Source organism: Chiloscyllium plagiosum, chromosome 29 (genome assembly GCF_004010195.1).
Source record: "Chiloscyllium plagiosum isolate BGI_BamShark_2017 chromosome 29, ASM401019v2, whole genome shotgun sequence".
NCBI lineage: Eukaryota > Metazoa > Chordata > Chondrichthyes > Orectolobiformes > Hemiscylliidae > Chiloscyllium > Chiloscyllium plagiosum.
In genome coordinates, this window is record NC_057738.1 from 35,178,612 (window position 1) to 35,195,216 (window position 16,605).

General features: G+C 46.3%; 1 protein-coding gene across 9 annotated transcripts in view; it reads left to right on the top strand.

Moving 5' to 3' along the window:
- rreb1a (ras responsive element binding protein 1a) overlaps window positions 1–16,605 on the top strand; it is a 220,994-nt gene that overhangs the window by 156,207 nt on the left and 48,182 nt on the right. For all 9 annotated transcript variants that reach the window (XR_006315932.1, XM_043719508.1, XM_043719503.1 and 6 more), the window contains one exon: window positions 11,490–11,634. Coding sequence is in view for 8 of the 9 variants with exons in the window: in XM_043719508.1 (XP_043575443.1) it covers window positions 11,490–11,634 (145 nt within the window). In the remaining variant the exon portion in view is untranslated. The remainder of the gene's footprint in view (window positions 1–11,489; window positions 11,635–16,605) is intronic.

Below are 16,605 nucleotides of genomic sequence, written 5' to 3' on the forward strand. Positions count from 1 at the left end.
GCTGAATTATTGAGAGAACATATCAAAGCCTTGCAGACTGTATCACGGAGGTGACATCCAGCATTGGCCTTTATTTTAGAGGGTGGGGGTGCTGTGTGGTGAAGGAGGTTGTGGTCAGGGCAGGACTATTTTAAATGGAGGGTGGTGTAATCTGTCTATTATATACCTGCTCCCATTCCTCCTCTAACCGTTACCCACATGGGAATCTTTACAGAAGATCTGGAGAGAAGCTTCTTTCACTCCTTAACATTTCTGATGTGTATGAGTTTCTGGCATCCCAGCAAGTAAACATCTCTCACAGTTTTTATACAACAGAGATTTTTTTATTCATTCATGGGATGGGGGCATCGCTGGCCAGGCAGCATTTATTGCCCATCCCTAATTCCCCCCAGGAGCAGTTAATACTCAACCACATTGTATGGGTCTGGAGTCACTCTTCTTTGAAATAGTGCCATAGGATCTTTTTTATCCAATGAGCAGGTTGCTATGCCCTCTGTTTAACCTGTTATCTGAAAGGGGGCACCTCCAGCCATGCAGCACTCCCTTTGCATGGCATTGCACTCGGAGCCTTGCAGTATTATGCTCATGAACACGAGTGACATTGATCCCGATATTTTGCAATTCAGGGGTGAAGATGACACCCACTGAGCCACAGGTAGCACAGGAAGGTAGGCAGGGAATATTAGTACCACCCAGAGTGGTGCTGGGGTGACTGCTGTGTAGGCTGCCATCTGGGGGTTCAAGCTTCCAGTTCAGATTCATATTCCTCCCAAGAAATGGCTGGCATCTCTTGGCAGTCCAGAGACAGCATCGTTGACTAAAAGATTCTTGGAAGTGAGCAACCTGCCCAAGAAAGGTTCACCCACCTCCTGCTGAGGTAAGGGTATTTTTATATTTAGTTTCTTTGCCTCCAAATTAAAACAGTGTTGGCCCTAAGTGTGACATTTGAAGGTCATAGGTTAGCTCAGAAATGGTGGCGGTGTAGTCATCACTGCCTGATTAATAAGTTTCTGTGAACTAGAATTATAACCGAGTACGGCTTTCAGCAGATGTGATACAGTGGCTCCAGCAGCAAGGCTCAGCTGCCTCACCACTGTCTTAAAAAAAAGTATCAGCAATTAGACAGAGGATCTTAGCTGTTTCCGAGGGGAAGATAGCATCTGCTTTCCTCTGTTGTAAGCCTTCAAATGGATCGTGGCTGTGTTAAAGTGGGTTTCCTGTTCCTTCACATTCTGCCTCTCTTGTGCAGCCCCCTGCTCTTACCAGCAGTGGGGCCTTGCTGGAGAAGGAAATAACAGAAAGGGCTGAGGAACCAAATTCACTTCCTCGAGTTTGAACTTCAGAGGCTCCGCTAATCATTTCTTTTAATTAGTTCCTTAATTAGATTGTTTTACATTATACTGGATGGCCCCAAATGAAGTGTCTGTCTCTGTGCTGTATATCTCTATGACTCTATGTGAGAATGACTTTATTAAAAGTCCTGATCAAATGCCCAAAATGGCCTGAAAGCCAAAGGGGCTGTTGCAAAAGTGTTGGTCTCACTGCTGTTTCTTCATTCACCACGCAACCATTTATTACCTAACCTTCTTCCCTTCACAAGGTGATGGAGAGCCCTCTTGGACTGCTGCAAGGCAGAGTTTCCATTACAGCTGAGCAGCCGTCTTATAGCTAGGCCAGTTCATTGTCCCATCGCCTCCACTGCTCTACAGTCAGAGTAAGGATGGCAGATTTCCTTCCCTGAAGTTTAGCATCCGAGTGAATTTTTCTAGGTTGTTTTCACAGGCCTCCGGGTTGCAAGAATGTGCGACTACCCATTTTGCTAATGTGCTGGGAAATTAATACACAAACCGACTTCTTGTGTATATAATTTAAAATGGGCAAAGTCGGGCAGGAATATGGTGAGAGCATTTTTTTTTTGTCTGACTTTGCCATATTAAGTTTTAAGCAAGTCAGAAGAAAACAGTCATTCAAGGAAACCACACGTGTGTTAGGCAAAATTCAGTAGCTACAATCCCACAAAGATGAGTAAGACCCTCGAATATTTTCTTTTTAATCTTGAGGGTTGGGTAGTTCACATGTTTGCTCGTGGTTGTTGGCTTGTTTTCTAAGTTGGGTTGATATCTGTATGTGAGATTTATTACGATTTTCAAGTCTGGGCCTATTTTGCAAGAACAGCTCCAGCCAATGTTTCTCATCCTTTCACAGTTTGGCAAGGACTCCAACCCTCTCCCTCCAGCAAGTATACAGCGGTAGAGAAACGTGTTGCTGATGGTTGTGAAATCTGCATGGTAGTTGTACCACAGGCACCAGGACCTGTCCGATCTCTCCCCTTATTGATGCATTGACGATCTTGCATCAATTGATGAAGGCCAGAATGTTGCAGCTGGATTTGATAAGTGGAAGTCGGGACTTTTCCTGCCTGGGATACCTCTTACTCTTCAATATAGTGCCATGGGATCCTCTACTCCGACCTGCAAAAGCTGATAGTGGGTTCAATGTCTCATTTGGCAGGTGGCACCTCTGACAGTGCAGCACCCCTTCAGTACTCGATTCGAAAGTCAGCCTTCATTTTTGTGCTCAAACGCTGGGGAGGACTTACTCCTGCTCCCATTTGACCTTTGAACCTGATCCTCCACTGAATGAGGACATGGCTGATGAGATTGTAGACGCGATAACACTTGCTTGTATATCTCCCAAGGCCCGTCAGCTCCCTTGTTTATCAAAGATGTATTGCACTTGGCTCAGAATAAGGTTGAAGACCTGCCTGACCTCCACGCTCTAACAACTTTCTGAGAGAGAAGAAATTCTCCTAAGGACTGGGATCTGAATCCAGAGGTCCAGGAGTGCTACCAACAGAGCTGTGCCTGCCCCTGGCAAAGGCATACTCTCACTGGAGCATTAAAGCTCAGTGGACAAGTGAAGATAATGATGAAGACCGCAGGCAAAGTTGTCTGCTAGTGTGAACAGCAAAAGAGATGATGGTGCTAGACAAGCTAAGCTGGTAGTGGGACACAAAAAGACACAAGTAACGTTAGATACAAGAAGGTGACAAATAAGAGTGAACCGTGCAGTAGGATGAGCCTGCTCTACTGTTCACTACAATCCTGACTGAGCTCAGGCTTCATCTCCACTTGTCCAGCTGCTCCCTGAGGCACCTTAAATCTGTCATTCCAAATCCCAGATCTGTTTGGTAAAGCATCATCCTTAACTCCTTGCATTCCAAAGATTGACAACAACTTATTTGTAAACTATAACCCTCCGTCAGTCATGTATGAAGGTCCTGTGCCTTCCCAGATGGTTCCCGAATCACAGAGCGATGCCAGGGACCAGTGTCCCCTCTGGGAACATGAAAGCTCCTTGGCATTTGCCCCAGTGCTTCCACTAAAGGGGTATTTGGATGAACAGTTTGTCTTGTAGGAGGAGCCCCTCCTGTGATGGAGTCCTGACTTTCTTCCACAGCTGGGATTAGGGGAAGACTAAACCATTAAAGCTGAGCTTGCTGCAGTGTGCTGGATGTGTCTCAGTGACTGCAGTGCATGCTGGTCTCCAGGACAGCACATAGCCTGCAGTTTTCCTCTCTCCACCCCTTTGTCTGGGTTTGCCATGTTCACTCTGCTGGTTCCTGTGAATCGAATGAATGCTTGCTTTGAAGGAAAATCTGAAATATCTCTGACTGCGTGAGGTTACACTTCGATCTGAGAATAGCTGGAAGAGGAGGAGGTTAAAATGGCTGCTCACTCACAGGCTTGAAAAAATGTTTTCAAAGCAATGAGTGCAGGAGCTGGTGTATTTCGACAGGGCTCAAGGTTGGTGAGTTTCCAGAATAACAGGATGGTTCAGAGTACAGTCACCCTGTGGGACATGTTCCGACCCGCTGGCACCTCCCTGGATTCAGGCGGCGCTGAGCTCTACCTCCTGAAATGTGCTGCTCCCCACCACCGGGCTTGTCCTCCTTGTACGTGCTCATCAGCAAACTGGCTACATCAAAGTGGAACAACAACACGTCCTCCTCCTGCTCGGGATAGAAACAGGACAACGTTGGGAATACTCAGCAGCTCGTCTGACTGTCCTAATACTCGGGCTGTCCAGCCCAGTTGGAAAATCGCACCCCCAGCATAGAGTGTCTCGTAACTGAGCGAGTGGTTCTCGCGTGCAGCATTCCTGCTCTGTCTGCTTCCCCCACATTGTCTGATGGCGCCATCTTGTCTTTAATATGATGAAAGGTCACCAGGAGTTCACAAACGCAGCGTGGCACAGAGCTACGTGCAGAGTGGTCTGGCTGGACGACCCAATACTGGTCACAGTGACTCGAAGGAAGAAAGTGAGGTTGAGGGAGCATCACAGAGCTTGGGGCTGAGGGAACTTTGTTGCGTCCTGACGTTAGTCGCTCTGTTTCCGAGTACAGCACTTTCATGTGGTCAAACTGGGAGCAGGAGCCTTGGCTGCCTCCCCCTCCACTCCCAGCACCATTGTATCTTCACAATGTGTTTTATTTCCATTTAAGTCGACAATGAGATGTAAAAAAAGCACAGGGCATGTGGTTAGGAGATCCGGGTTTGCAGTTTGGTGGGATTCTAACCATTTTCTGGAATTTGAAGGAGATAGAAGGAAAATAAAACACCTTCTTCTTCCAATCACCCAATCCTTTCCCTCATCTTTCCACTATCTCTCCCTTCCTGACTATAATGTTGCACTGATTAAGTAAATACTCTTCTATCTTCATTCTCTGTGGAAAGCTGCCTTTTTAATTCTCGATTTGATGCTGGGGGTTCCTCTGCTGATGGTGATTACAGGCACCATTTGAAGCACCTTTGTCAGTCAGTTCAGGAATGCTTACTGCTTTCTGACATTCATGTCAAACACAAAAGTGCCAAAACAATGAGGTGCATCCTGTTGGAATTTAACATTCGCCCAATTGCTATTCCCAATGAGTGCCAACGTCCCAAGCACAGAGTGACCTATTCAGTGTCTCATTACAAAATGCAGTTCATCTGTGGGATTACACTGGACCACATCTGTAATCTGTACCATCAGCTGTAAGGCTGTGGTGGAGGGTCAACACACTGTATCCTCTGAGCTATACTCTTGCCAGTTGAGCAGTTGGGCAGCATGAGGGCTGGCAGTTCCTTTTGTTTCCTTCCTTCTCTGTAAAGTAAGGGCGCTGAGGTCACTTCTCGACAACGAAGGTGACAGCGTAAATCCACCTCCCCCCTCCCCCCCACTTTCAACATCCTGGTGATTACCATTGAACAGAAACTCAACTGGACTTGCCATATAAATCCGGTGGCTACAAAAGCAGGTCAGAGGTTAGGAATGCTGCGGCAAGTTACTCACCTCCCGACTACTAACATTTTGTCCACCATTTACAAGGCACAAGTCAGGAGTGTGATGGAAAACTTCCCATTTGCCTGGATGGGTGCAGCTCCAACAACACTCCAGACAGTCACTTGATTGGCACCATGCCCACAAATATCCACTATATCCACCACCGATGTTCAAGAGCAGCAGTGTGTGCTATCTACAAGATACTCTGCAGAAATGCACCAAATATCCTGAGTCAGCATCTTCCAAACCTATGACCACTTATATCTGCTGCCCTTGTCCTTCTAAAGACATGGGAATACCATCACCTGCAAGGTCCACCCGAGCCAATACCATCCTGACTTGGACATATATTGCCATTCCTTCAATGTCGCTGGATCAATATCTTGGAATTCCCTCCCTAGGGGCATCATGGGTCAGCCCACAGCATGTAGACTGCAGCAGTTCAAGAAGGCAGCTCACCACCACCACCACCTTGAGGGCAATAAACGCTGGCCCAGCCAGCGATGTTCATGTCGCGAAAGTGAATAGAGAAAGGTGCAAGTTGTTGTTGTTGTTGTACACACACCTGCTTGGAAACCTTGGAGAAAGCTGGCTAATAATCTCAAAGGAGATTTTTTCAGAAAAGAAGTGAAGAGGGGTAGAACGAGAAACAGCCCGGTGAGGGTCTGGTGACAAAAGATAATGGGGGAATGGCTCGCGGTTAATGTCTGGTCAATTCCCCCCCCATCTCCACACTCCCACTATAAGGAGTTTGAATGTTTGACTGTCCGCATGTCTGTGTTTGTGACGTCAGAATGCCTAGTTCTGAAGGTTCCCTCTATTCCATCACCTCCACTGGAACCTCTCCCCCTGCAGCTTAGTAACTGTTTGAACCTAAATAATTAGGCCAAGTGTTGGTGATGCCACTGACAGTCTGAGGCTGGGTGAAGAGGCCTGTTGAAGGGAGTAGAGTGCAGGTCACTTCTGTACATCTGCTGTCCATGGAACCGGTGGAGATACTTGGTTTGATTTTTAAAAAAAAAGAAGCTAATTGATTTCTCCGGCTAACGGTAATTGTTTGAGACTACCAGAGAGTCTCAACAGGTTAGGTTGAGTGTGGAATGTTGTTGGGATCTGGAACATGGTGAAAGCAGCAGTTTTGGAAAGGGAATTGGAGAAACTGGAAGAGATAATGTTTACAGGATACATGTTGAGAACCACACTCTGGGTATAATTGCATAGCTCTATTGAAGAACTGTGAGTTAGCTAGCCAATTCTTTTGTGCAATAGTGGTGTGGTGTCTCCACCTAAAAGAGACATGATACCTTGACTGTATCATAGTGTGCGACCCAATGGTTTGACGAAATGCTCCTGAGCTGTTTGCACTTTAACCCTTCCACTCCCCGTTGTCCGTGCTTGAATATAGTTTCAGGTAGAAGGTGCTGCGAACATTCATGAGAATGGGACTCGTCGTAAAGGGAACACAATTGGAGATTTCCCTCTGTGGGCACTCACTCCCTTGCTGCCTCACAATTCACCCTCCTCAAAATATCAGCAGGCTGCCCCTCTTGGAGTCCTGACCCTCACGTTGGGAAGCCCTGGGATTAAAGGTCTCCACCTGTGCCTTTGCTGGGACCACTTCTAGGATATTTCACTGATGGAAGCTTGTTACTGCCAGTGTCTGAATAGTTTAGTGTTAGCCTAGACCCTGTATGTACTCACAGGAGCTGTAATAAACATCTGTCAGATCTTTCAATAGTACGTTATCCCCACACCCAGTCTGCGTTGGGCTTTAAAAGAGGTGTTTTCTGAAGCAGCCTTTGCCAATCACTTTTCAACCTGTGTCTTCTCATTACTGACCTTCATGTCTTTCCTCATTTGTTCCATCCAAGCCCATTATGTTTGGAGCTGTTCCCTCTTTGCCTTCTCTCCTGGACTGAGAGTAGATCCATTTTTGTGTGTCTGTGTATATCCCTCTCTTGGGTCTTGACTCCCTTCCCAAGACGGCGTAGCGCCTGGAAGTGGACACCGCGTTCCAGCTGAGGCCAAACCCGAGACACTCTGCTTCTTTGCGTCCACCCTTTTGAAAAATATTTGTGCGTCTCAAAGCTCCAGTGGTGATGTGTTAAACACACACCGTTGCTACTTACAAGCACAATAAAGGTATTTTACCTCGAACATAACCTGACAGTGTTTTGAGAAGGCGGAGATTTATAGTGCACACATTGACTCCATCACAACACGGTGAAGTGATGCTCACAATATCAACACATTCCTGTTGATTTTCCTCAAAATTACCTTGGAATTTTTTCTGTGGGCTCAATTTAATCCCATGGTTTTGAGTCTGGTAATTTAAAGATAATATCCCAGACTTTTAAACAGCATTAAAACATGGTTCTGTTCATTGGTTGGCTTTAATTTCTCATTACACAACCACTTGGTATTAAGAATCTTACCCTTGGTTTCAAATCCCTGTACAGCCTTGTCCTGTCCACTCTCTGTAATCTGCTCCAGCCCCCACACCTCTGCCTGTTCTCTCGGCCTCTGTAGCTTGCCGCAATTGGAATTGCTCCCCCGTTGGTGGCTGTGCCTTTTATTGCTGACTGGGCTCCAAAATGAGGGATTCTTTCCATCTGCCTCTTCTCCTGTCCCTCCTTCTCCAAGATGCACTTTCTTCATGTGTGGAATCTTCTGCCATTGGGAATTGGTTGGCTCGGTGGCACAAGGGACATTTAACTGTGGGTTAGGGGGCACTCCCCCATCTCTACCACTCCGACAACCCAGGGCCGGCCTTCCCAGTTGTTGCCAAGTGACCCTGGGGCCTTGGATCACACTGGCTGGGCAAGATCCAGCTGGAGATGGGCCCTGTCACTGTACAGGGTGCACCTTAGCTGATAGTTTTCATGCAGCCTGGAGTCACCTCAGGACCAGGATAGCTTTCTATCAAAGGCAGTCGGGAGTCTAATCGAGGGACTGATGTTTGGTAGAATGGTGTTGTGCCTTGCCTTTGCCTTTGCCCTGGTGCTCTCTCTCTACCAACCCCCATTTGTCACATAGGAATATAGGAGCAGGAGGACGCCATTCGGTCCTTAGAGCCTGCTCCGCCATTCAACATCATCATGGCTGATCATCCAATACAGTTCCCTGTTACCACTTACTCACCCAAATGCTTTGATCTCTTTAGCTCTATTATATCTAACTCCATGAAAACGTTAAATGTTCTGGCCTCAGACACTTCCTGTGGTGGCGAATTCTCTGGATGAAGGAAACTCTGATGTTTACAGCACAGAAAGCGACCATTTAGTCCATTCTTTCCAGGGGAGAGGGGTGATTTGGGGTTGGGGTAGAGCAGTGGGATTTGGAGTGGGGGGGGAGAGGGTGTCAGAAGGTCCTTTTCCACCAGCAGCTTTGGCCACCTCCATGATGCCACTGTAGATGGGAGCCCCTGATTGGCAGGCAGCTCTCGCTGAGTGGGCCAACACCACACCGAGCAGAATTAGGCCATTCAGCCCATCAGGTCTGCTCGGCCATTCGATCATGGCTAAGGTTTCTCAACCCATTCTCCTGCCTTCTCCCTGTCTTTGATCCCCTCACTAATCAAGAACCTATCTACCTGAGTCTTAATGACATTCAATGGCTTGGCCTCCACTACCTTCTGTGGCAGTGGGTTCCACAGAGTCACCACGCTGAAGAAATTCTTCCTCACCTCAGTTCTAAAAGATCGTCCCTTCACTCTGAGCTTGTGCCCTCAAGTTCTAATCTCTCTTCCTAGTGAAAACATCTCCACATCCAGTCCATCCAGGCCGCTCAGTATTCTGTAAGTTTTAATCAGATTCTCCCCTTCATTCTTCTAGACTTCATCAAGTACAGATCCAGGGCCCTCAACTGTTCCTCATATGACAAGCCCTTCATCCCCGGGATCATTCTTGTAAGCCTCCTCTGGACCTCTCCAACACCAGCACACCCATTCTTATTTACAGGGCCAAAAACCGCTCTTAATACTCCAAATGTGGTCTAACTGAAGTCTTACAAAGCCTCAGCAGTATATCTCTGGAGTTGTATTCTAGCCCTCTTGATTGCTAACACTGCATTTGCCTTCCTAACTGCCAACAAACCTCCAAGTCAACTTTAAGAGAATCCTGAACTAGAATCTCCCACCCCTCCCGCCCAAAGCATGTTGTGCTAGAGATTTCTGAAGCCTTTCCCCATTAAGAAAATTGTCTATGTCTCTATTCTTCCTACCAAAGTGCATAACCTCACACTGTCCCTCATTGAAATTCCATCTGCCACTTTCCTAGCCTGTCAAAGTCCCTCTGCAGTCTCCCTGTTTCCTCAACATTATCTACCCCTCCACCTATCTTTGGATGCCCACCCTCTGGGTGAAGGCCCTCTTCTGGCTTCACCAGTGTTGGGTTATTATGCAGATGGCAGGGCTTTTGCCAAGAGGCCGCATGGTGACATCTTTCACCGTCTGTCTCGCTGAGACCCCCAGCTCATCGACGAGATTCTACCCAACATCTCAGTCCAATTTTGTTTCATCATGCTCCTATAAGCATATCAAGATGTTTAACAGAGTAGTAACTCTACGTAAATACACGTTGCTGTTGTTGTTTGGCTTGTTTATACATAATCAGTTTTAATAGTTCTGAGAATGGAGTGTAATCACATTGCTCGAGTTAGTAATTAATAGTAATTAAGGTAACTATCACCAGCTCTGACAGAGATCCCTGTCTCGTTACATTTGTTGCTTTAACTATCTTTCTTGGGAGTATTCCAATTTATTTGTGTTTTTGGAGAGGTTTCCATTTTTGATTTTGCTTTGGAGTGTGTGCTCTGTTTGTGAGTTGTTTCATTGTCAGACAAGAAGCTCTGCATTGAGTGTGAATCTTTGTTGAGAAAACTTTCTGATTTCAGTTTCTTGTCCTGCACACACTATACTGAAGCAGTTTCATTGTGACAGGATGAGACTTGTCATCGAACTGGGACCTGACCATTTTTAGCTGCCCCTACAGAATTCAGGCTGTGTCTCTGTGGGCTGAAGTATAGACCCTTGTAATAGACATCCATGTCAGTGAGGCAGTATTAGCTTCAAGTGAATGCTTTTTAATTACTGGTGTAGTAATAGATGTAATTGTGTTGAAGATCCAGATTACACAGGAGGAACTGGGACCCCTGCATCCACACACACCCCCATTCTCACACACACATGCATACGCACATGCACACATGAACAGGGTCCCCAGCATCCTGAATCAGAGTGAAGTGGCTTATCAGCATAGTTCACTGGGAGAGAGCAGATGGATAAGAGGCAGACGTCAAACTTACCTTGGAACTACACCTTCACCACAACTCAATCCCAAGCTTTTTTTTAACTACTTAATGGTAACCCCACCATTTGGATGCTTTTGGGCTTTAAATTTCAGTGCTACGTTATATCTTAAAATGCATTCAAATTATAAGGTCAAAACGTGTGGCGCTGGAAAAGCACAGCAGGTCAGGCCGCATTCGAGGAGCAGGAAAGTCGATGTTTAGGGCATAAGCCCTTCGTCAGGAAGGGCTTATGCCCAAAATGTTGACTCTCCTGCTCCTCGGTTGCTGCCTGACCTGCTGTGCTTTTCCAGTACCGCACGTTTTGACTCTCTTCGTTCAAATTATGAAGCTGAGAAAGCCTAAGCTTAGTGGTATGAAGACTCAAGGAAGAGGCTTTAAAATTCTCAAGCTAATTAATTGAAGCCTCAGTTGAATTAAGTCCTGTCGAGAAGGAAACTCTCTTTGGTGGGAGTATTGTGAAAGAGTACTTTTGGGATGGATGGGATTGTATTTTACCACAAGTTTAAAGTTGCCATATGTGTAAATAGTTTGGTTTATTCTGTTTCTCTTTAAAATTTTGTTTGCATAATAAACTTTAGTTTTCTTGTTAAAACTGAATCTGCATAATTGCGAGGTTTGTATTTCAGTAAAGGACTACTATTGTATTAAGGGTCAGACTGTCAGTACCTGCATGCGATGGGCTGAAAGGAATGAGAGGTTCTGTGTACATTGTTCCAGACTCTCTCCTCCCAGCCCACTTGGCCCCGTGAATCGCTGAGCTCCCGGTGATCCAGCCTCCAGTCTGGTTGGTCACGATGAAGCCTTGGCTGTGGAAGCTGAAATGAATGTTAAAACCTGTCCTCTTGCTGTTGCAGGCACATGAAGATCCACGAGAAAGAGCCTACCAGCTCGCTGGGCTCCAGTCCCCCATCCCCCACCAAACGCCGAAGACCCTCGGTCAAAAGGAAACTGAGCCAGGAAGAAGGGGAGGCGAAGGAGGAGGAATCACCCAGCAAAAAGGTACTTGCACATCACTTAGCGTCATGAAGATATATAGCACAGAAACAGACCCTTCGGTCCAACTCGTCAATGCCGACCAGATATCGTAACCTAATCTATTCCCTATTGCCAGCACTTGGCACATATCCCTCCAAACCCTTCCTATTCATATACCCATCCAGATGCCTTTTAAATGTTGCAATTGTACCAGCCTCTACCACTACCTTTGGCAGCTCATTCCATACACGCACCACCCTCTGCGTGGAAAAGTTGCCCCTTAGGTTCCTTTTAAATCTTTCCCCTCTCACCCTAAACCTATGCCCCCTACTTTTGGAGTCCCCACCCCAGGAAAAAGACCTTGTCTGCTTATCTTATCCAGGCCCCTTATGATTTTATAAAGGGTCACCCTTCAGTCTCTGAGGCTGCAGGAAAAACGGCCCCAGCCTATTCAGCTCTCCCTATAGCTCAAAATCCTCCAACCCTAGCAACATTCTTGTAAATCTTTTATTTGGTGCGAGCACAATGGGCTGATGTTCTCATTCTGGACTGTAAACATCTGAGTCTGTGAGTATTCTTACCCATGGACCTGCGCCATCAGCTCTTACTGAGATAAAGTAAGTACGTTGTAGTTGCTACTAATCTGTTTTCCAAAAAAAAAGGACTCTCCTTACTGTGGCCCCTCCGTATAAATGACCTGTGAATAACTGAGCTCTCCAGACAGTAAGGTGGAATTTTGCATTTTCCAGGCAGGGCATTGAAATCAGGATAACATGGCCTCCTCCTTGATGTAAGAATTCTATGTTTCTACAAACATCATAGAATATAGAACAATACAGCACAGGAACAGGCCCTTCAGCCCAGTATGTGCCAAACCTTCTGAACTCATGTGCCATTCTCAACTAATCTCATATATTTGTATGTGGTCCATTTCGCTCTATTCCCAGCCTGTTCATGTGTCTGTCCAAATGCCTCTTAAATTTAGTTTCCTATCTAATTCTGGTACTCAGTACTGTCTTGGTACTCAGAATCACTGAATAATGAGGCCATATTGCTGAAACTTTTCATCATACACTCATCAGGACACAAATGCAAGAATGCCAAATTTGAAGCAGTCACAACATTTGACACTACAGAAAAGGACGCTGGTTGGTTGGCAAGTCAGCTCTGGTTGGCTGAGGTGTTGTCGTGGATAATTCTTTTAAAGTTTGATCTTATTCCTTTTTATTTGTAGAAATCCTGTGCATGAATGTGTAAATGAACCACATAATGAGCTCAACTGGTTGTTATAAATTGGTTATTAATGTAGCTAGTGGTACACTGAGGGTTATTCAGTGAATGTTATCTATTTGTGGAGTCACTCTAATGGTAGATATTTTATTTTGTTTTTTTGCGACCATGGGCTGGTTGAGTATGGTCTGTATTCTGTCTGTAGAGTAAAATTAAATGGTTTTCTTTAATCAGCTTCCATTAGGCATTGCTGATGGAGTAGGTGCCAGTCCGAGGCAGTCCCTTACAATCATGATAAGGGATCAAAGGGCACCCCACTCTCTTTCTTGATGAATTGATTGGCATGTACCAGACACTGAGCAGCTTCTAAGGAGCACTCTAAGGAGTAGCTAAATAAGTGTTAAGGTCAGTGACAGTCGGGAGTTCTGTGAGCACCAGTTGATCATTTGCAAGCTGCTGACTGCACCTTCCTTATTCGCACCCTTTGTCTATTCTCAGTCCTGTGCAATGCTAATTCTGCTTGTTTGCTTCAATTTGTAAAAATGGTCTCACCCAGTCCGCCTGGCCTCACCCTAGTTGGTACCTGCCTCAAGAAATCCGAACACCTTTGTGCCCACAAGTTACTCTTGTGCAGGAGTCAGTTAGCTCTCTTGCTGGACGGCTGATTTATGATGTAGAGTGATGCCAACAGCGTGGGTCCAATTCCCACATTAACTGAGGTTATCATGAAGGACCCTCCTTCTCAACCTCTCCCCTCACTTAAGGGCTGGTGACCCTTGGGTTAGACCATCACCAGTTGTCCCTCTCTAGTGAGAGAGAGTTGTCATCTAGTCCACACTGCCTACGATAACTTTACCATTACACTTGTGTAGCCACCTGCTCTGATGAGAGTGACGTTGAGTATAGCCGTTGTTGTTGTGTAGGAAATTTCACAGCTAATTCACACACAGGAAGCTCCCTCGAACAGGATCATGGTAATGACCTTTTTTTTGTGTGATGTTGAATAAAGGATAATGGCTATTGGTCAGGATGTGGTTACTGAGTAATTTTGGTCTGGATATAGTTACTATGGGACATTGGTTTGGATATTGATACTGCGTCTCTATTCCCCTATCTTTCCTCCCTCAATGTTCCTCCCTCCCTCCCTCTCTCTCTTTCTCTATCTCTCTCTCTCTCTGTCTCACTGTCTTTATGCCTCTTACTGTCTCTTATGTTCTTTCCCTCTTCTCTCTCTATCTATCTCTCACCCCTCTTCATTCCACCCCCATCTCTTTCTCTCTGTGTCTATCTGTCTATTTCAATCTTTCCTATCTATTATCCCCAAAGTAATTTAGTAAATGCTGCAAACTTGAAATGAACAATTCAGAATGATTGTTGGCTGTTGTACCCATGAACCCACCCCGATATTTGGCAGAGATGACCCTTGGCAGAGAGATAAAACGTCAGGGGACAAAGTCTGGAATTCAGAGCTATAAACAATTCATCGTAATGCTGCCCCCTCCTCCCCTGCCTGATTGTGAGTGGAGTTGGGTTTAAGTGTCATTCCTGTCCACAGCAGTCAGTGTCCATCAACTGTCTGTCTGCTGTTAATACAAAGCCATTGACACGACTGTAGATTGAGACAGTGAGCAAAAATCTGCCTCTCTTTTTGTGTTTGTAATAAAAACAAGCTGTCACATTTTGATTTTGGATAATATTAGGTTACACAGATCAACAAAGGAAGGTGCTGTCTCCTTAAAGTGACAGCTGGGAGGTGGGAACGTTACCCTCTGCACTGGATATCCACCTGTCTTCCAGCAATGCCATGAGTTACTCATGGTAATCTCTAGAAATTGCACAACATAGCAGCTCATTCTAGTCAAGTGCTCGCAAGGACAAGTGGCCTGAACACTTCAGAAACTCTGGAACACCAGCAAATCTGAAATACATAGAGCGAATGCTGGAGAAACTCAGAGGTTTGGTAGCATGTGTGGATCGAGAAACAGTGATTTCCAGTCCAGTCCTGAATGGCATTGCTGATCTCAATGAATTTGCAGCCTCCAATTAGATATGACCCTGATCTATTCTGTACTGAAATACAAACGTTACTCCAAGCTACTCTGTACTGGGGTACTGGTGCCACCCTGAGCTGCTCTTTACTGGGGTACAGGCGCCACCCTGAATTGCTCCATACTGGGGTACAGGTGTCACCCTGAGCTGCTCTGTATTGGGGTATAGGTATCACCTTGAGCTGCTCTGTATTGGGGTACAGACATTACCCTGAGCTGCTCTGTACTGGAGTACAGACATCACCCTGAGTTGCTCTGTACTGGGATACAGGTCTCCCCCTGAGCTGCTGTGCACTGGGGTACAGACAGCACCTTGAGCTGCTCTGTACTGGGATACAGGCATCATCCTGAGCTGCTCTGTACTGGGGACAGGTGTCACCCTGAGATCCTCTTTACTGGGGTACAGACATCACCCTGAGCTGCTCTGTACTGGGGTACAGACGGCACCTTGAGCTGCTCCATACTGGATACAGGCATCAACCTGAGCTATTCCCTACTGAGCTACAGGCCCCTGAGCTGCTCCCTACTGGGATACAGGCGTCACCCAGAGCTGCTCTGTGCTGATGTACAGATGTCACCTTTACCTGCTCTATACACGGTAGAAATGCCACCCTGAGCTGCTCCTTACTGAGGTACAGACATCATCTTTAGCTTCTCCGTACTAGGGTACAGGCATCATCCTGAGCTGCTCTTTACTGACAAGATAAGAGTGAGCTGGAAAAGCACAGCAGGTCAGGCAGCATCTCAGGAGCAGGAAAATCGAAGTTTCAGGCAAAAGCCCTTCCTCAGGAATGCCAGAAACGTCAATTTTCCTGCTCCTCGGACACTGTCTGACCTGCTGTGCTTTTCCAGCACCACTCTAATCTTGACTCTAATCTACTGCATCTGCAGTACCCACTTCCGCCTGCTCTTTACTAAGGTACAGGCATCACCCTGAACTGCTTTGTACTGAGGTACAGACATCACCCTGAGCGCTCTGTGTTGAGGTACAGACATCACCCTGAGCTACTCTGTACTGGAGTACAGGTGTCACCCTGAACTGCTCTATACTGGGGTACAGACATTACCCTGAGCTGTTCTGTATTGAGATACAGATGTCACCCTCAGCTACTCTGTACTGGAGTAGAGGCATCACCCTGACCTGCTCTATACTGCGGTATAGACATTACCCTGAGCTGCTCCATACTGGGATACAGATATCACCCAGAGCTGCTCCGTACTGGGGTTCAGACATTATCCTGAGCTGCTCTGTACTGAGGTACAGACATCACCCTGAGCTGCTCTATACTGGGGTACAGGCACTATCCTGAACTGAGATACAGATGTCACCCTGAGCTACTCTGTACTGGGGTATAGGCATCACCCTGAGCTGCTCCATATTGGAGTACAGGCTGTCACCCTGAGCTGCTCTGTACTGGGGTACAGACGTCACCCTGAGCTACTCTGTATTGAGGTAGAGTTATTTCTCTGAGCTGGCCTGTACTGGGGTACAGGCGTCACCATTAGCTACTCTGTACTGGGGTACAGTTCAGGCTGCCTTAGTGAAATGTAGTTTGGTCACAAGCCTCAGTGTCTGACACTGCCTGACCACTCAGAGCTGTATGTTTTCCACCATGATCTTATTTCCCTTTTGCTTTCAGAGGAATTCTTTACAAAGAGAAACATCTTGCCACCTCAGTTCTCTGGTCAATGACTCACTGTGTGCCACTCTGATATT